The sequence below is a fragment of the Phoca vitulina genome, unplaced genomic scaffold (genome assembly GCF_004348235.1).
Source record: "Phoca vitulina isolate PV1807 unplaced genomic scaffold, GSC_HSeal_1.0 scaffold6, whole genome shotgun sequence".
Taxonomy (NCBI): Eukaryota; Metazoa; Chordata; class Mammalia; order Carnivora; family Phocidae; genus Phoca; species Phoca vitulina.
Genome location: NW_022589709.1, coordinates 69,987,287 through 70,007,696, shown reverse-complemented (window position 1 = coordinate 70,007,696; position 20,410 = coordinate 69,987,287). Strand labels below are relative to the sequence as shown.

The 20,410-nt window shown below is 42.2% G+C and overlaps 1 protein-coding gene across 1 annotated transcript; it reads right to left on the bottom strand.

The window, feature by feature from the left end:
* Window positions 1–1,668: 1,668 nt before the first annotated feature.
* On the bottom strand, window positions 1,669–16,423 carry GRXCR2 (glutaredoxin and cysteine rich domain containing 2). Its single transcript, XM_032404448.1, has 3 exons — window positions 15,974–16,423; window positions 9,608–9,835; window positions 1,669–1,851 (listed from the first exon to the last, which is right to left on the bottom strand). Exons 1-3 carry the CDS (start codon window positions 16,307–16,309, stop codon window positions 1,669–1,671), a joined length of 747 nt encoding a protein of 248 aa, XP_032260339.1. The 5' UTR covers window positions 16,310–16,423.
* Window positions 16,424–20,410: the final 3,987 nt, after the last annotated feature.

Genomic DNA, 20,410 nt, shown 5'->3' with positions numbered 1-20,410 from the left:
TTCCTCTGGGAAGCCCCTTGAACCCCACTCAGGCTATGTGAGATGTCCCTTCTATGTGCTTCAAATGCTCCTTGTAATTCCCCTGTCCCAGAACTTGTCACACTATGCTGTAACTATCCGTTTGCAGATCTGTCTCCTCCACTGAAACTGTAAACCCCACGCACTACCCAAGGGATGGTGCCCATCTGGGTAACAGTGCACATCAAGCACGCGGGGCTCAAAATATGTATTGTCGAATGTTCCTGTCAAAAAAGAGAATACACTTAGAGGTCTCCTGTTATCATTCCTTCCTCTGGTACTCTGGAAAAACAGAAGAGTCAGAAGCTGTGAGAAAACATACACCAAGTCAGGAAACAGCTAAGTGTAGAAGCAAAGAAAGTTCGTGAGCAAAATTCTATCATTCTGGCTAAGAGAGAACAGGCAAAATTTATCATGGATTCCAAAAATATTTTAATCTTTTTATTAGAAGTGTTTATATTTCCTGAAAAGCATTCCACTGTTGCATTACTTTAACAGCTGAATATTAGAGAATAACAAACAAATCTTGAAAAAAATTCAGTTATGGAAATCAAAATTATCATAGAAAAGCCATGTGTCTCAATAGATAACAGACTTTATAGTGTTATTCTCAAGGGGTAAAGGGAGTGGGTGTTAGAGCTACAAAAGTTAACAAAAGAATTTTTCTAATTTTATAACCAACTTTAAGACAAAAGAATTACCTTTAGCATGTGTATTCTCATAGAAAGATAATTCTTAAAAATCTGCCTTCGTTAGTTTTTCTTTTTGAGGTTTCCAATAGATAATTATAAAATATCCAATCTTTTTTTGAAGAGATTGTGGCTGTATCTTAGATTTAAAATACATTTATTTATTTGCTAATAATTCAGGGGCTGGAAGAAGTCGTATCACACACACATACTTAAGCACCAAATTTATCATAAATAGCTTTGACTTGGCTTATAACCCCAGTAGTTTAGAGGCACGCAGAAATGTCTTATCTCATCTGGTCTTAAGAAGTAGCATTGCTCACTGCCTGCATGAATACTACCCAAGCGTATCACACAGGAGAGACTCGGGACTTGGAAAGAAAGGCCTTCTCAGCTTGCCTATCTTCAGCATGAAGCACATACATGTTGTTTTATTTTCGGTGGCCTGTGAGTACATTCCTCATCAGGCATCCCTTTCCTCTTCTGCTTAATTAAAAATTCAATCTGACCAATAATGATTTGAAATGCATTATAAGCTACAGGAATTCAGTTCATCAGAAACCTGCTTTTTTTTATTCCTTTCTCACTGCATAATTTTGCAAAATAACTCCCAACCAGAAAATGACTTAAACCTGCTGCCTGAAATGTACATGTATTTGCTCAGTAGTGCAGGGAAGAAACTGAGCTAAGTCAAGTAAGATGCATGCACACGTTCCTGGAAGGATAATTTTAGAACCCGTTTCAAAGCAGACTCTAATTCAAAAATGCCTCTGCCACTTAGAACCAGACGGAGATGCTCCTAGCCTTACAAAATGTCATCAAGTGACTGAGTTTTGCCAGTGGAGGAAGTGGTCACAGCCACTGTGGCTTCCTTGCTGGGAGAGGGAAGAGAAGGAGGGGGCAGGTTATTAGAAATAGCTTCAGGAAGGATGCGATCACGGCGGACGTACAAAGCCACAAGCTATTGATTGCAAATCTGGCAAGGCTGCAGGCCATTCTCATTGCAGGCAGGGCAGCGCAGGGCCCGATAGGACTCCTTAAATCTGTTGGCCAGCATGGAGAACTTGCTGCCGTGGCACAGAGAGCAGGTGGCACTGCCCGACCCTCGGCAGTGAAAGCAGTTGTCCTCGGGAAGCTCCCCTTCCTGCAAGAGACAGGTCAGGGTTTAGTGACGGCAGTTCCAGACCAGGGTTCCAAAACAGGCTGAAGCAGCACGGGGCTGCCCGAAAAGGCGGAGGCAGAGTGAGAGTACAAAATGCTTCCCACAGTGCCAATGGGGGAACTGGCCAGAGGCACAGAATACTCACTGGAGTTTCATCAGAGGGTTTCCCTGATGGAATCTCTAAGGCGGCAGCTCCTGCCTTGAATTCTGTCCCTTTCCATTCCTCGTCGCCCTTGTCACCATCTGACCTGTAATTTCTGTATGCTCCACCAGGACAAGGGCTTACTCTTCCTCATGGCCACATACTAACAGCGAACCCCTGTAGCATGCTTAGTAGGTGCCAGGTGCGGTTCTAAGCTTTCTCTACACTCACCTATCTAACCCACATGACAGCCCGGCGAGACAGTGCACGTATTATCATCCCTGCTGCAGACGGGAAAATGAGAGACCGAGAAGTTCAGTTATTTGCCGATGGTCACACAGCCTGGAAGAGAGGAGGCAGGTTTTGATCCCAGGCGACTGAGCAGCCGAGTTCCTGCTCCTCGTGACTATGCACACAGTCCCTCCTTGTAGCTGTCCAACATCAGGCATTCAAGAAAGACTGTATTTGTGTGACTGACAGACTGAGGGGATGGATGACTCGACATTACAATCCTCCAAAGCTTAGCTCTGAATTCTGGTACTTTACCTTTCTTTTCTTTGAGAACTGTGATAAGGCCTGGAAGAGCAATCATGCACCTTGGACACTTCCCTTGACCTCTAAATCTTTGATTTTCTTCACCTGTGAAATGGGACTGGTAATGCTCACCATTCAGAGTAGCTGGATTATTAAATGAGAGAGTATGTGAAAAGACCACAATAGATTATCTGCCATATTACAGGTTCTCCATAAAAGTTAGTTCACTTCCAAGCCTTGCTAGTAAGTCTGGACTTACTAGTCCTCGACTCGCATCCTGCAGAAAATGCCCCCTGTCTACTGCCATGCTCCTTCCCTAAAACATCTCAAGGAAACCGGCAAACTTCGCATTCTGCAAAGACTGTGCATAGACCACAAACCTGCCAAGAAATAAGGGGTGGTACCAGATCAATAACAGGTGGATCTAGCACCAAGTCCTGTCTATTTTACCTGCTAAACATCTCTCAAATCCATCCAGTTCTCTCCGCCCACAACCACAATCCCAGTCCAGATACCCACCAACTCTGGCATGGATTCAGGGCGGAGCCCTTGTGGGCTGTTCTCCCCAACCCAGTCAACTCCTGTTGGGTTTCAGAGGTCGGCTCGGCAGTGCCTACACCTCTGAACCAGGAGGCCTGACCCGCCTGTACTGGCCCAAGCACAGCAGGTCTCATAATCAACTGAAAGCTTCTGCTGACCACACAGGAAACTCTGCGCTAGTCCCTGTCACCATCACTTCCAAGACTTAAAGTGCGGTGACTGACACAATATTTGTCGTTCACATGTCTGCTGGATGAATAAACAAAACGACGATATCTGGAGAACCCTACCAATTCTTAAATTCTAGAAACTAAAAGAGGACTGGAGTCCACTGGGTGGCTCCACCCAGCTAACACAGCTTTCTTTTATAACTTAAGAATAAAAATAATCTTGAAAAGGGAGGCATAAGTTCTGAAAGTAGTTCCATTGTGCTACAAAGTGCCTAAGAAGGCATTAAATTTTATTTATTCTAGATTTAAGGAACAGAAGTGATTACCCAACTGACAAAAACCTAAATGATGTCTATGTATCCTTTTGTTAATATTTTATTGATTGCTGCCATATTTTAATATATTAACAATAGGGAAACTTGTTTTCTTCCCTTAAAGCATTCAAAAGAAACGTATTTGCCAAAATATTCTTTAAGCAAATTGTCACGGTCCATTTTTTCTGCCAAATCCACATGTTCTTATTTTGTACTGGATCCCAGTGAGATTTTAATGTTGCCAAAGGAAGTACAGTAAATTCCTACCATAATGCCATACATGTCACCCAAAACTTAATTTGCATAGAACGCCAGGTTCAGATATTAAAAGAAAGAAATAAAAGGCATCCGAATTGGCAAAGAAGAAGTCAAACTCTCACTCTTCACAGATGATAGGATACTTTATGTGGAAAACCCAAAAGACTCCACCCCAAAACTGCTAGAACTCATACAGGAATTCAGTCAAGTGGCAGGATATAAAATCAATGCACAGAAATCAGTGGCATCCCTATACACCAACGACAAGACAGAAAAAAGAGAAATTAAGGAGTCGATCCCATTTACAATTGCACCCAAAACCATAAAATACCTAGGAGTAAATCCTTTTTTTTCAAATTTTTTTTAAAGATTTTATTTATTTATTTGACAGAGAGAGATATAGCGAGACAGGAAACACAAGCAGGGGGAGTGGGAGAGGGAGAAGCAGGCTTCCCACTGAGCAGGGAGCCCAATGTGGGGCTCGATCCCAGGACACTGGTACCATGACCTGAGCCTAAGGCAGATGCTTAATGACTGAGCCACCCAGGTGCCCCATACTTAGTAATAAATCTAACCAAAGAGGCAAAGAATCTGTACTCAGAAAACTATAAAATACTCATGAAAGAAATGGAGGAAGACACAAAGAAATGGAAAAACGTTCCATGCTCATGGATTGGAAGAACAAATATTGTGAAAATGTCAATGCTACCTAGAGCAATCTACACATTTAATGCAATCCCTATCAAAATACCATCCACTTTTTTCAAAGAAATGGAACAAATAATCCTAAAATTTGTATGGAACCAGAAAAGACCCCGAATAGCCAGAGGAATGTTGAAAAGGAAAAGCAAAGCTGGTGGCATCACAATTCTGGACTTCCAGCTCTATTACAAAGCTGTCATCAAGACAGTATGGTACTGGCACAAAAACAGACATGTAGATCAATGGAACAGAATAGAGAGCCCAGAAATGGACCTCAACTCTATGGTCAACTAATCTTCGACAAAGCAGAAAAGAATGTCCAATGGAAAAAAAGACAGTCTCTGCAACAAATGGTGTTGGGAAAATTGGACAGCCACATGCAGAAGAATGAAACTGGACCATTTCCTTACACCACACACAAAGATAGACTCCAAATGGGTGAAAGACCTCAATGTGAGACAGGAGTCCATCAAAATCCTAAAGGAGAACACAGGCAGCAACCTCTTCGACCTCAGCCGCAGCAACTTCTTCCTAGAAACATCGCCAAAGGCAAGGGAAGCAAGGGCAAAAATGAACTCTTGGGACTTCATCAGGATAAAAAGCTTTCACACAGCAAAAGAAACAGTCGACAAAACCAAAAGACAACCAACAGAATGGGAGAAGATATTTGCAAATGACATATCAGCTAAAGGGCTAGTATCCAAAATCTATAAAGAACTTACCAAACTCAACACCCAAAGAACAAATGATCCAATCAAGAAATGGGCAGAAGAAATGAACAGACATTTTTCCAAAGAAGACATCCAAATGGCCAACAGACACATGAAAAAGTGCTCAACATCGCTCGGCATCAGTACCACCTCACACCAGTCAGAATGGCTAAAATTAACAAGTCAGGAAACGACAGATGTTGGCGGGGATGTGGAGAAAGGGGAACCCTCCTACACTGTTGGTGGGAATGCAAGCTGGTGCAGCCACTCTGGAAAACAGTATGGAGATTCCTCAAAAAGTTGAAAATAGAGCTACCCTAGGACCCAGCAATTGCACTACTGGGTATTTACCCCAAAGATACAAATGTAGGTATCCGAAGGGGTATGTGCACCCCGATGTTTATAGCAGCAATGTCCACAATAGCCAAACTATGGAAAGAGCCACGATGTCCATCGACAGATGAATGGATAAAGAAGATAGGGTATATGTGTATATATATATATACACACACTCACACACACACACAATGGAATATTATGCAGCCATCAAAAGGAATAAGATCTTGCCATTTGCAACGACGTGGATGGAACTGGAGGGTATTATGCTAAGCGAAATAAGTCAATCAGAGAAAGACATGTATCATATGATCTCACTGATATGAGGAATTCTTAATCTCAGGAAACAAACTGAGGGTTGCTGGAGTGGAGGGGGGTGGGAGGGATGGGGTGGCTGGGTGATAGACATTGGGGAGGGTATGTGCTATGGTGAGTGCTGTGAATTGTGTGAGACTGTTGAATCACAGACCTGTACCTCTGAAACAAATAATATATTATCTGTTTAAAAAAAAAAAAAGAAGAAGAAGATAGCAGGAAGGGAAAAATGAAGGGGGGGAAATCAGCAGAGGGGGAGATGAACCATGAGAGACTACGGACTCTGAGAAACAAACTGAGGGTTCTAGAGGGGAGGGGAGTGGGGGGGATGGATTGGCCTGGTGATGGGTATTAAAGAGGGCACATATCGAATAGAGCACTGGGTGTTATACGCAAACAATGAATCATGGAACACTACATCAAAAACTAATGATGTAATGTATGATGATTAACATAACATAATAAAATTTAAAAAAAAACAGATTAATGAAATGACCTGGCGAGCCTGCTGCAGGGAATAAAAACAAATCATCGATCAAATTTTCTCTAATGTCACGTGGTTATACAATGCAGTATTAGAGCTTGACTGGAGTTTCCACTCTTACTCTGAGTTACCACCCTCCTTCCAACCACTTGAGCCCTCAGCACACTCATTGAATCATTTAATGATTCATTAAATCAAGTGTTACTGAGTCTCTACTCTGTACACGGCATGCGAGATGCAAGCTTCTGTCTTTCATTCTCAGCATTTTAAAATTCTTCTCAGAAAATATTCGGTAAGAGGACTTAGAACATAGTTGTACTGCACAGCTGAGGTTCTAGAACCAACAGACCTACCCAAACCACCTCTTACTAGTTGCACAAGCAAGGAAAGGGGCCTCAGCTTTCATTGCAGACTCAAAGGCTTGGGTAACCCTGAAGTAGCCAACAAGCACCAATCTGGAGGCTGCTCAGCAAGCAGGTTAAGATTATAAGGTTGGTAGTCAGGTGGACCAGGATTTGACCACTGGCTCTGATGACCTCTGGCAAGTTACTTAACTTCTCTGTGCCTTGGTTTCCCCAGCTACAGAAGAAGACTGCTAACAATACCGCCCTTAGAGAGTCCTTGTGAGAATAAAAGAGACTAATGCATGGAAAGCACTGGGCATGGTGCCCGGTGATCATGGGCCCTCAATAAATGGCAGCTCTTATTATTATTATTACTATTATTTCAAAGGCAAGATCTTTATAAAGCATAAAGAAGCCCAGATGACTTATGTTCTCAGATCCACTGAACATACGGCCAGATTTTTCCCCTTCCCTATTTCACTGTGGCTCAATTCAATTATTCCTCTCCTTTTCTTTTATAGTTAATACAGAGGGTCAGCATGGTCTGGCTTTTAGCCTCGGCCCGCTCTTTCATCAAGGTTCCCACTGCTTCCCTGTTCCATCTGACACAACAAAGAGTCTCCTGGTCAAAAGGGGCTCCTTGATGTTCCCTGACCCTCTTTTTTAGAATAAAACCTGTCTGGGCATTTACTGCACGAGGGATTTGGCAAACAAATAGCAATTTAAAACAGAGTTTAAAAGACAGGCGAGTGAAGTATAACCTTTCACGGCAACTTTCTGCTGCATGCCTCTGTCCTAGTTTATGGTAGTAGAGCAAAAACACATGGATCTCTCCAAATTGAATTTAAAGGTAATTGTCATGTCAGGCCTGTCGCTGCCTTTTTATTCAGGCCTGCAGCGTGACCTGCATTTTATCATGTCTGGCTCTCTTCTGAAAATATATGCTCCTACAAATTACCAAATGGTATAAAAAAGAATAGAATTAATGAATTTTAAAGTGGAAAGGAAATGCTTTGGATCACAATGTTTAGTAGTCCGCCGGCAGCTCTGCTAGGTTCTGAACAGTGCTATATAAAAGGCAAGAGGCAAGATAGTACTTATCAGCAGGCTCTCTGGTCCCAAATTCCAGTACTCTTTCCACGAACATTTAACTAGTATCTACTGCACACCTACTCTGTGCCAGGCTCTATTTTTTATTTTTATTTTTCATTTTTTTGACATGGGAACTACTACGCTACACCCAACATAAATACTGCCCCTGCCCTCATGGAGAGAAATTCTAGCAGGTGACGGTAAACATTAACCAAATATTTACACAGGGAAATATAAGATTGCAACTGAGGAGGGGTGTGAGGTGCTCTGAGGGGTCCACCCTTGGGTATTTCATCCTCCTAGAAGTGAGGGGAGGCCCCTCTGAAGAAGTGATGTCTCCACTGAGATTTCAGGTGCTAAGGGCAAGGCAGTGGGGAATCTGGAGAACATTCCAGGCACAGGGAAGTTGCCTCTGGCAGGATAGAGCAAAGAGCATATGAGTGGTAGCTAGATGGGCAGTGTGTCTGGGACAGAGAATGAAGAGAGATGTGTAAGAGGAGGCTAAACAGGCGAACAGTGGCCAGGCTATCTACTGTTTTATTCCAAGCAATGAGAGGTCACTGAAGTTTGTGGTCAGGGAAAAAAGTGATGAAGGGGTGACGTGATCATATTTGCATTTCAAAAATATCAAGTGTGAGATCATGTTGGAAAGAGATATGAGTCCTTGTGAGCAGAACTTTAGTAAGAGTCTTTTGCTAGAGTCTGGTCATCACCTTCTTGTTCCTGTCCTCTAAATCCTACGAGGGTAGGGACATCACTCACGTATGAGGAAGTCCCTGCCCCATTTTGTCACACCAATCCAGAGGAAGTGAGAGAGAGTCCCACAGTAAAGTTGCAACTCCCAAGAGATGGAAACTAAAGAGAGAGAAAATTCATTTCTGCTGCTATCCAAGCTTTTACCCTCTTAGCTTAAATCCATCAAAATTGCTTTTCCCACTGCCAATCCCACACTGTGAACTAATGAATATCATCACTCTACCCCTTTATCTGAGCACATCTGAGCAACGTTTCCAAGGTGAGGAGTCCGCATCTCCAAGAGGTATGGGCAGAAAATCATTCTAAGTATTTCTATTTAATTTTTATCTTAAAAAGGCAAGAAATTAAGCTTCAACCATATTTTCAAAAGAAATTGTTATGCTAATTTTTAATAAATTAGTTGCTCCTGGCCCCTTCGCTAGGTCAGGCAGTCAGCAGACAAATACAGTACCCAAGGGATCCTGGAGTAAGCATGATGGAAAGTGACCTCTCTGCACGTACAGTGACAGTGGTGTCCCAGCTCATTCATTCACTTTGATCATACTGCAGCATACGGAGGTTCATTTGTCCCTGGTCCAGCGGATGTACAGAGAATAGTGCTTAGTTTTAACTAACTAATCTCTACAAAACCCAGACACGTGGCTTGATAAGATTCTTTAAGGAAACTAGATTGAAGATAACCTCAATAACAGAAGCACAAGCAAACCCATAAGAAAAAGAACAGGGCTGATTTTTCCCATCTCTGGAATAAGCTGTTCTATGCCACAATGCAGAGTGAAAACAATAAATACCTAAACAGATCTCAGAAGAAGTCACCAAAAACAATTCAAATTATGCATATTTGAAATATAGACATAATTATTATTGCTAATCACATACCATTAAAATCTAATAAACTTAAAATTCCTTAACATTTTTAACAGTTAAACATCTTAAGTATTTATATTCAAGTTTTCACTTAAGTAGTGCACAATCAAAACCATTTGGAGACCACTGCTATAGGGCCAGCCCCAAGGAGGACAGTGAACCATTCTGACACACCTGCGGGTACTGGTTATGAGGAAATGTGCTTTCCGCGTCTGGCAAATGCCCATCGTTCTGGTCGCGGTCTCCATAGATTTCCTCTTTGCTCATCAGAGACTCTTCCTCAGCCTCCTCTTCCTTCTGGAGGATTTTCCTCATGAAGTCTCTCTTGTCCATTGGGGTTCGAATGATTTTCAAGTTATTCGTGTAGATGATGATCTTTCCAAAATCTATAATAGGTGGGGACTAGAGAAATGAAGAATGAGCATGGCGACTTACCAGCAATCACCACATACAGGGCTGCAGAACCTGTTCAACATCCCAGGAAATAGGGGAGAAAGAACTTGTAACTGTCTAGCCCGTAGGATTCCAACAGATCCCAAAGCTAAAATTCACTCCCTGGTTTGTTCGCTCTCTCTAAAAACCCTGAAGACCAGCTTCCTTCTCCCTGTTGATGGTAACCAACCAAAGCTGAACTAATCCTATAACTGGGGTGTAAGACTCTGCATGGCGAGGGCCAAAGCTTCTACTCCCACTGCATACCACAGTAGCTGATGCAGAGCTGGGCACGGTGAGTGTTTTATAAACACAGAAGAATGCTTAAAAAAAATAAATAGCTCTCCAAAATTTTTATGCATAATAGTAGATAAAATTTACTGAATTATTATCATTATTTTATTATAGTGGATAGCATTTATTTTGTGTCAGACATCATGCTAAGCATTTTACAAACATTACCTCACTTTCCCCTCAAACATCCCTTGAGGCGGATGCTATGATTTCTACATTTTTACAGATGAGGAGACTGAGTCACAGTGGGGTCAAGAGCCTCCTAAGGTTACCGTTGGTCAGGGTCTGTGGCTGGGATTCGAACCCCAGTCTGTCTAACTCTAAAGCCCATATTCTTAACACCTACACTGCACTATTCACAAGTATTTTCCCTCCAAAAAACCTGTAAGATCATTATGTATATAATGATTATATATATATATATATATATATATATATATATATGTAGTGATCTTACATATATGTAATATCTTATATATGTAATGTTTTTTTATTATTTGTACAATATATAAATCTTTTTATGTCAATAAATATACTTCGGTAGCATCATTACTAACAGCTTATGTTCCTTTCTGTGGATTTATCATGTATTACTTGATAATTTGCTGAGGAATAATTTACACAATACAACAATGCAGCAGAGAAGCATGGGGGAGTAAATGTTTAGGGATTACTTAACTAAGAACCCAGAGATAGGATAGCTTGGCAACAAACACCACCAATCTTAATGCTGCTATTCACCAACTGTAAGGTATAGGAGAGTCATTTGGCCTCTTAGAACCTCAGTTTGCTCATTTGCAAATGGGGTGACATCTAACTGGTGGGCATCACCACAGACAAAATCATTATTAAAACAGGAATACATGAGGCACCTGGGAGGCTCAGTCGGTTGAGCGTCCGACTCTTGATTTCTGCTCAGGTCAGGATCTCAGGGTCCTAAGATCGAGGCCCGAGTCGGACTCTGCGCCCAACCTGGAGTCTGCTCAAGATCCTCTTTCCCTTTCCCTCTGCACCCCGCCCCCCCATTCACACACTTGCGCACACACGCTCTCTCACTCTCTGTCTCTCAAGAAAACAAAACAAAACAAAAAAACAGGAATACTTGGATACTGGCTGGTAAGCAGGTGCTGTCCTGCGACTCCTGAGTGCCCTCCTGTCACCCCCAGCTGTCTTCAGGGAGCCTCTACCGCCCCCAAACCCAGCAATGTAGCAGTTAATGCTCAGGAGCCCAGGTCTCAGGGCCCTGCCCCAGCGCTCGGCTGGCTTCTGTGCTGGTGCTGGCCGGGCAATGTTCCTGTGGGGGAAGATTTCGATGCTCCTCCCTGAGGCTAATTATATCGATTTCTAGGGGTGGAGGTGCAATGAAGAATATATAAAACAGGGTTTTCAAAGCTAAAGATACTATGCAGGGGCGGGCATTGTTACTGTGGCTGGTATTAAAAGCTGTTCATTAGTACTGCATGCACAATCATGCTACACAGCTAAGTACCCCAGCACCAAATATTCCGCCCTGCATTTATAGAAGTGTAGAAACCAAATTTATTGGGATGCCACAATCAAGCAGTCTCCTATTTATAGCCATAACACATTCAGTCACAACCTGGCTTAAACAGGACTTCAGTACTGGGATCCCCTTCCTTGAAACACAGAGTTTTCTATCATTATTTATGAAGCCACGGGCTTCCTACTTGGCCCTGTTTTCTCTCCCTCTCTTCAAGGGATCGTGTGGCAGCTTCCATTTCCTATTGTTTGATGCACACTGGGTTCCTGTTTCACACTCTGGACTATCAGTTTCTGAACATCAGAAGATAAAGATGGTGGCACTTTTAGAAGGTTCCATTTCTACTTCCACTAATAGCCAAAGAGGTTTAGTTACTAGGGAGCTTTTTTTCACATGTAAAACTGGTTTTTTCAAGGTGAAACTCTTAATCTACTAAAAAAAGGCGGGGGCGCCTGGGTGGCTCAGTTGTTAAGCGTCTGCCTTCGGCTCAGGTCATGATCCCAGGGTCCTGGGATCGAGCCCCGCATCGGGCTCCCTGCTCCACGGGAAGCCTGCTTCTCCCTCCCCACTCCCCCTGCTTGTGTCCCTCTCTCGCTGCGTCTCTCTCTGTCAAATAAATAAATAAAATCTTAAAAGAAAAAAAAATCTGTGGTCATCTGGTCCAACCTCCTGCCTCTAAGCTGGTCTATATCTGAGCCACCCAAGATACTACATTTATTTTTAATGTACTTGAAAGAAGGAGGGTCCCAAATCACCTGTAAGGTGTGTTTATGTTTCATTCACCCTGACAGCCAAGTTCTTCCTTGTGTCTAAGGGAAACCCTTCAGGTGTAACTAAAGTTCACGTTATCTGGTGACACCGAATTGCCTGTGAGGAACACCCACTCTTACATTACAGAGGGCCAGGACGAAGCCAGAAATTTTTGTGTTTCCTTCCATAGTGCCCAGAATGACATCTTGGGTGACTGAGCTTCATAAGTGGCCACGTGCCTGGAGACCGCTATTCAGGCACCATGAAACCTTTCCACTTAAAATGCAGGGACACCTTCCTGAATCCTAGAAATGCAAAGGGCTTTGGAGGCAGGCAGGCCTGAGGTCAATTTTTCTGTGCAAGATTTGCAAGTTCCCAAACCCCATGCGCTGTTTGTCCAATTTGTAAAATTCTCAAAGAATTACTGTGAAGATGAAATGACCTACGTACAAAATACATGTTCAGTAAATGGCACGTCCCTTCCTTCCCTTCCATTTTTTTAAATGAACCTTATAAACTTCAAATGGTTTCAATTCTTTAAAATATTTATTTGTTTATAACCACTTTCTCTATCATATACAATTTTTTTTAAAAGACTCAATATTTCTTTGATGAGAACCTGGTCGTTATCACAATGGTAGGGAATATTTGCTAAGCACATCCAATGTTCCAGGCACAATGTTAAGTATTTTGTACGTATACTCTTTTTTTAATCACCACAACAATCTTCGTAAGTAGATACTTTTATTACTCTCATCTCCTAGAGGACGACATCGAAGCAAGGCAAGATTAAGTGGTCTGCTCAAGCTCCCACAGTTAAGTAGGTAGAGTGGACAGCAAGCCCAGGTTTAACAGACATCATAGCCCCTGCCTTTTTTTTTTTTAAGATTTTATTTATTTATTTGGGAGAGACAGAGAGAAAGAGAGAGCACGGGGGGGGGCGGGGGGCAGAAAGAGCAAGGGAAGCACACTCCCCGCTGAGCAGGGAGCCTGATGAGGAACTCAATCCCAGGAACCTGAGATGGTGACCTGAGCCAAAGGAGACGTTTAACTGACTGAGCCACCCAGGTGCCCGCCCTTGCTTTTTTTTTTAATGATTATTTTTATGGTGGTAAAATATACAGTACATAAAATTTACCACTTTAACCATTTCTAAGTGTACAGGTCAGCGGTATTAGTACGTTCACACTACTGTGTAGCCATTACTACCAGTCATCCCCTGAACTTCATCTTCTCAAACTGAAACTGTATCCCCAGTAAGCTCCCACTTCTCCCCTCCCCCAGCCCCTGGCAACCACGGCTGCATTTTCTGTCTCTATAAATCTGACTATTCTAGGCGCTTCACATAGATGGAATCATATAGTTCTCTCTTTATGACTGGTTTATTTCACTTAGCATAATGTCTTCAAGTTTCATCCATCTTGTAGCATGTGTCAGAATAGCCTTCCTTTTTAAGGCTGAGTAATATTTGACTGTGTGTATATACATTTTATTCGTCCATTCATCTACTGAGGGACATTTGGGTTGTTTCCACTTGTGAGGAACTGTGAAAAAGCTGCTGTGAACATTGGTGTACAAATACCTGCTCAAATTCAGAGCCTTTACTGTAATTGTTGTGCTTAACTGCTACCCAGTGTTGCTTCATAATCAGTATTTACTAGGGTTTATTTTATAGTTGGATTCGCTATTGAAAAACCATGGCTTTCCAGTTCTCGTTTCCTTATGTTTCATAAATACCACACTGACAACCTCTTTCAGTGGGCGGAGCTGCAGGAATCCATCCCGACCCCTCTCTCAACCAGAGGCTGGCTACGATTGGGAGGTAGCATTTGGATCAGGCAACAAAGAAAACAAGGATAACTGGATCAAGCAGGAAACCCGATCAAGCAGGAATCAAACTCTGAAAATGGTCTCCAGAGTACTGTGTTTAAACCAGTGTTGTGGTGCTGCTATGAAGACTCAATTATCTGGTTGTATAAGTCCTTACCAAATCATACACATTTACATAAGTGCCAAGTTTGACACATGACTTGTGATGGTCCAGTGGTCAAATTATCTACCATGGCCTTGTAAAAGGTCTGTAGAAACTACAACTTTTTAAAGTCTAAACCTACAAGTAAGATTTAGTTTAAAAGAGATATGTAAGTACAAGACAGAGCCAAGAACCTAGGATATAATAAGCACTCGGTAATGGTAACTATTACTATTAACATCATCATTATTAGTAATGGTGAGAATGGAACTGGAATAAAAAGAATAATTTTAGAGAATAAAAGGGAACATTCCACACGACCAAAAGCATGAGGAATCAGACCACCTGGGTTCTTATTCTGACTTTGCACCTAATGACTCTCTAATACTGGGTGGATCCCTTAACAACTTGGCACTCGGTTTTCCTCATCTGCAAAATGGGAATGACCGTATTTTGCCTTTCTCCTCGAGGCTGTGGTAAAGACCCAAGGAGAAATTACATGAAACTACTCTGTAATGCATAAGCCACTCCACTAACACGAGGGGTTGTTCACTCCAGCCCCCTTTATTATCAAAAAGAAACTTGGTATTATCTCTGATAAATGTGGACTCCTGTAATTACACTTTTACCAGTGCCAGAAAGGCCAATGCATTTGTCTGCCATAGATGAATTATCTGTTCCCTTAGGCAACTAACAATAAAAATGATTAGAGAGTAATTATCTGAATTTCACACTTTAAAGATGAGAGCATATCCTGGTGTACTATTCATTAATAGTACATTAATAGCACATTATATAATTGTATTTAATCTTAAGGAAAAAAGTCCCAGTGGCAGACATATACACATCTCCCTTTCATTTTTAGAAATCAGTGAATATTTTCCAAGTTCTTCCAGCTTAAAAGAAAATCATGCAGGGGCTTTTGATTATCCATGGTACTGGGAAAGATAATTGAAATTAACAGATAAAATACACGTTTCAATTGAACTGTTAGCTCAGACTTCTTTCCCAAGTAACATTTCCTCTGGTTGACATGCTTTTCGCCATTTCTTCCCAGGACTCCAACCACTCAGAGTTCATGCTAATGAGCAATGGAAAGGCAAAATAAATAAAGAAACAAACACTTTTTAAAAGCAGGCAGCAGGAGGGAGATAGGAAATAAAACAAGACATGGATAAACCACAAGCTGAAAAACTGGCTGGAGTGAAATGAGCACCTTCAAACACTCAGCTCTTTCAGGAAACAAAACAACCAGTTGTCGCATAATTTTCTAAAACAGCAGTCTCGCAAGCTGAAAACCACTGCATCTCTATTTAATTTATTTACAAGATAACCCAGCCAATGACCCAATTACAATTTACTATCCTGGATGGGACTGAATACTATACATGCTTATTGCACTTTCCAATAAGCAGTCAGCAAGCATGTTATTTTTGTCCCAGAAATATTATTCCGATAGCGGCTTCTCATTTGGTGCACCTACAGCTCTGGTTGGTACTGGAGCACGAGCAAGATACAAATTTGAATCAGTTAGGTGTTTTCCTATATACATTTTAGTCCTTAAAGTTTATACACCATGCACAATACCAACCTTATGGTCATTCGCCTTGTAATCATTGAAGAAAGCCTGGCTGCCCGCCAAAGTGTAGGCATTGCCCTCTCTAAACACGCTGATCCTTTGAGCAGTCAGCTTAGGGGAGTATGGTCGGGGCTTGGGGGCTTCCCCAGACCCATAAACACCATCCATTGGTTCAAGGGACTCTTGGAGAAAACTGTGAGGGTATTCCTCCTTTGGCGACTCTAATTCCTGCCCATCCTCAAAGACCTGCTTCAACACTCTGCCACTGTAGGAGGAAGAGATTTTAAATCGTACTTTCCGTGGTTTGCCGTCACTCTTCTGGTTCAGCTTCTTCTCAGGGTCCTCCATCAGTAGAAATTTCACCCTGTGGTTTCCAGACTTCAGTGTAGCCAGTAAAATTTGGGGCTCTGAGGAAAAGGCATTTTATTTTCTCTCCTCTTGCATATTATTAATTCAAGTTGGTGCTGGGGTATGCTCAGTTTACAGCAACTGACACCCACACATTAAATATTGATAGACCCTCATGCAAAGGTAGGCAATTGTGGGTTTATGGAGTGGATGGAGTGCAGCGTAAGACAAGATTGGGTCCCCTTTGAATCCCAAACTCCCCTATAACTTCACCCCAATCCTGGCTTTTCCTACCTTGAACAAGGGTAGATTTATTTAGACTGAACAAGTACCAATTCAGTAAGGCTCAGTTACTCCATCAGCTGGCAAATGTCTTATTAATATTCTTACCAACAACTATGACCTAGTGAGCACTTAATAGGTGCCACAGATTTTTGCATGCATTGCCTTACTTGGTCCTCACAATAAGCCTACATTGGAAGTATAATTATCCTTGTTTTACCGGAGGGAAAGTGAGGCTCAGAGCAGTTTCCCCATTTGTCTATTCTGTTGCAGCTAGGCTAAGAGACAGAGCAGGGATTAGAACTCAGTTCTGACCCCCAAACCCATGGCCAGTCCACTAAGCCAAAAGTTTTCAAACTGTGTTTCATGGAGCCCTAGACAGGAGGGAACCATGGATCCTGGATTCTGGGCCTTCGTCCCTGTATGAATCAGATAGGCTACATTTCCTTTTTTTTTTTTTTTTTTTGGCTTCCCAGGGGAATTCTACATTTTTGTTTTTTTTTAATTATTATTATGTTCAGTCTACATTCCCTATCTACTTTGTATTTAAGATTTCATTTGCAAGCACCGCACTAGGCCCTGCTGCCTGTTGTAGACAATACCCAGTAAATGCTTGACACTGTGCACTAGCAGATGGGATGAGTATCAGGGAAGTATGAGACGTGGGGCTTGTGAATGACAGTCCTGCAGTCTACTTCAGGAAACAGACCTAACACATGAAATAACAGCCTCCTGCTTGCAGCAAACTGTCCACTGCTGAATCCCAGAATATCTATTCTGGGAAGAGAGTAGTCCCTAAGGAAACAAGGATGCAAGAAGGCTTGTATAGGAATGGGCACCTGAGTTATGTCTAAAAGGAGGGGTTGGATTTGAAGAGCTAAAATGGTGGGGGTTGAGTCTTTCTCCTTGTTTTGTTAATGATTTCATCACTTATTCAGTTGCCCAGACTGACTAGCCTTGTGTTCTTGCAGCTGTTGCTATGGATTCTATCACCACTGCATTCTTTCATCCACCCCCACCACCCTGACCCTAGGTCAAGCCCTCCTCACTTCTGTTTTCAAGAATGCAACAATCTCCTAATGACCTCCCCACCCAACCATTCTCCACATTGATGTCAGAGCCATGTTTTAAAAAACTATCTGCAGGTGCCTGGGTGGCTCAGTCGTTAAGCGTCTGCCTTCGGCTCAGGTCATGATCCCTGCGTCAGGCTCCACCTCTCCCTACACCTCTGCCCATCTGCCCTGCTTGTGCTCTCTCGCTCTATTTCAAATAAATAAATAAATAAAATCTTTAAAAAAAAAAAAAAACTGTCTGCAGATGTCAGTTTCCTGCATAAAAAGTCCTAGCCTTTCTGTGCAGCAGGCAAAATTCCCCCAAACCTAACTGTACCTTCATTTCCACCCTCATCCTCTGTCACTCTTCTAGGTGCTGTGTGAAACTGGCGTTCCAGACACACTAACAAGCTCCCCTACTTCCTAGAACCACAGGTTTCTGTCTCTTATCCAATGATCTGTTTCCTGACTGAAATGTCAAGCCTTCACTCCTAACTTCAAGCTACACCTCAAATGTCACTGCTACTGGAAAGTCTTCCCACTTGCCCCAAGTCAAAGGCCACGGAACTTTGGACCAACCACCATTAAGCGCTTCTTGCTTTCTCTGACCATTCCTGGGTTTCCCTCCAGTTTAGTGAGTCTAAAGTCTAAACGCTTTAGACTCAGAAACCGCCTTTACCATTTCTCTATCTCCAGTGTTTAGCTAAGTACCTGGTACATAAAAGAACTCAGGTAATAACTGTTGAGTGAATGACTCCTGGTAAGAAAAATCAAATAAATCAAACTTTTGGAATCAGGTTGAGCATATTTTATGGAGAACAGGTAGGATCAGAAAGGGGTCAAGAAAAACATTTGTATTTCCACTAAGGAGGGGTTTCACAATTATAAGGTCCTACAAAATCAATGTAAGGACTAGGTTACACACACACACACAGAAGCATTTTTTTTAAAAGAAAGATATGCTCATCGTGACATCAGAATAATACACTCTTCTAGGTTTCCTGGGGTGTAGAGCTGGCCCTGATGTACCGGGCATGCATTACGGGAGGCTGATACATGGCTCCCTCAGCCCTCAGGACAGCCAGGTAGGGCCTAGGCTTCTAGGTGACCATCCCCGACGACACTAGCCTCATTCATTTACTCCAGTGTACAGGATGAATGTCATCATCTTACAGTATTTGAGAAAAAAATTGATTTGAATCAAGCAGCACCAAACTAGAAGTGGTTAGGAGTGCTCCACCAACAGGAGCGCGGGGAGAGAGACTTGTATAGAGAACAGGCGGAGACAAAGTCAGGAAATTATTGACTGGCTATTAGTGAATGGCTGCCCTCAGTGCTTTGACTTCATACCCATTAGGCGCATAGGGCCTTAGATTTGGGGTTATACGGCTTACACAGGCTGCCCCAGCATTAGAGCCACATCAGTTTAATGGCCTCCTTGTTTAATTAATTTAATAATTCCCCCATTTGGGTCATCCTCTTATACACAAGAGGTTGACCAAACACCTGCTATTGGCGTGATTCTCAGTCACCATCAATACTAAGTTGCTCTTGTCTCATTATGATACTCATAGGGAATGACATCAGATCCACGGAAGAATTGTCTTTGTGTTCCTCTCATTGTTCACCTTGTTTCTGTTTCTCTGAGGGCAGTGAGACCACACAAGGGAGACTACAAACAATGGTTAACTATTAGGAGGGTAACACCAAGAGACAAGTATACTCATTAGCCAGGGCACCCATGAACCATACCAGTTGGTATCAAACAAATTTTAAAAAATGTACCTAAAAGGGCATCAGCCTGTTTTAGCCCAGCAGCGTATTTATCCATTTCTTGTATTTGCTACGAGACCACAAGTATCGATTCAGGTACAGCAGGAGTTACTGGCTATGGCACAGACTCTTCTTTGTTCAGCCAGTAAGTAAGCTAAAGCAATTCTATTCTCTAAAACCACCTTAGCAGGAAAGTCAAGGGACTTTTACTGTGCAGCTATGGCCCTTTTGGTACATTCAGTGAGAGCTGCCAGAATTAAGGAGCACTCTCCTGTGCATTAATAGAAAAAGCAAGTAGCAAAAAAGCAAAAAGAATAAAGTTTTTGTGCTGGAGATGAAGATCTTGATCTGTGAACTCGGGAGAGCTGTCTACTCAAGATGCCATCTGTTTCTGAGGTGTAACCTCCCTAGTCAGTTTTAATTTTAGATCTCTAGCTGATGTGCAATTCCAAGAGTCTGAAGTCTTTTTAACTGGGAGATGTGCATCCAAGATTCAAGTTCCTGAAGTCTGACTTATGTATGGTAGCGAGGAGGACCTGGTATGGTCTCTTCCAAGGAGCGGGTCAAGGCAGTCTTTTTTTCTTAGTGATTCCAAATCAGAAGGATGGGAGAAAATTGGAAACTTTAGTATGGAGAATTGCAGGCACAAGAATTCAAGATCCACTTCAGCTTACAGGTATATAACAAAACCTCAAAGACAATAAACAGGACTAGAATCTGATGTCTACAAGTTTGTGTATAATATCCTAAAAACACAATTTTTTCCTCTACAATCACCCTCATCTCTATCAAAGATCATCACAGTAAGACTAATTTGTTTGCAAAATAAGTCTAGTCTCATTAGATTTGGCCTGATTATTTACATAAATGCACCAAGCATAGTGACTGACCATACAGATTCTTTTTAAATCCTCTTTGCTGGACCTTCTCATAATGAATATTAGACCGGACTGTTAAAAGCCTCTCCAGGCTAAGAAACCAAGCCAAGAACTCA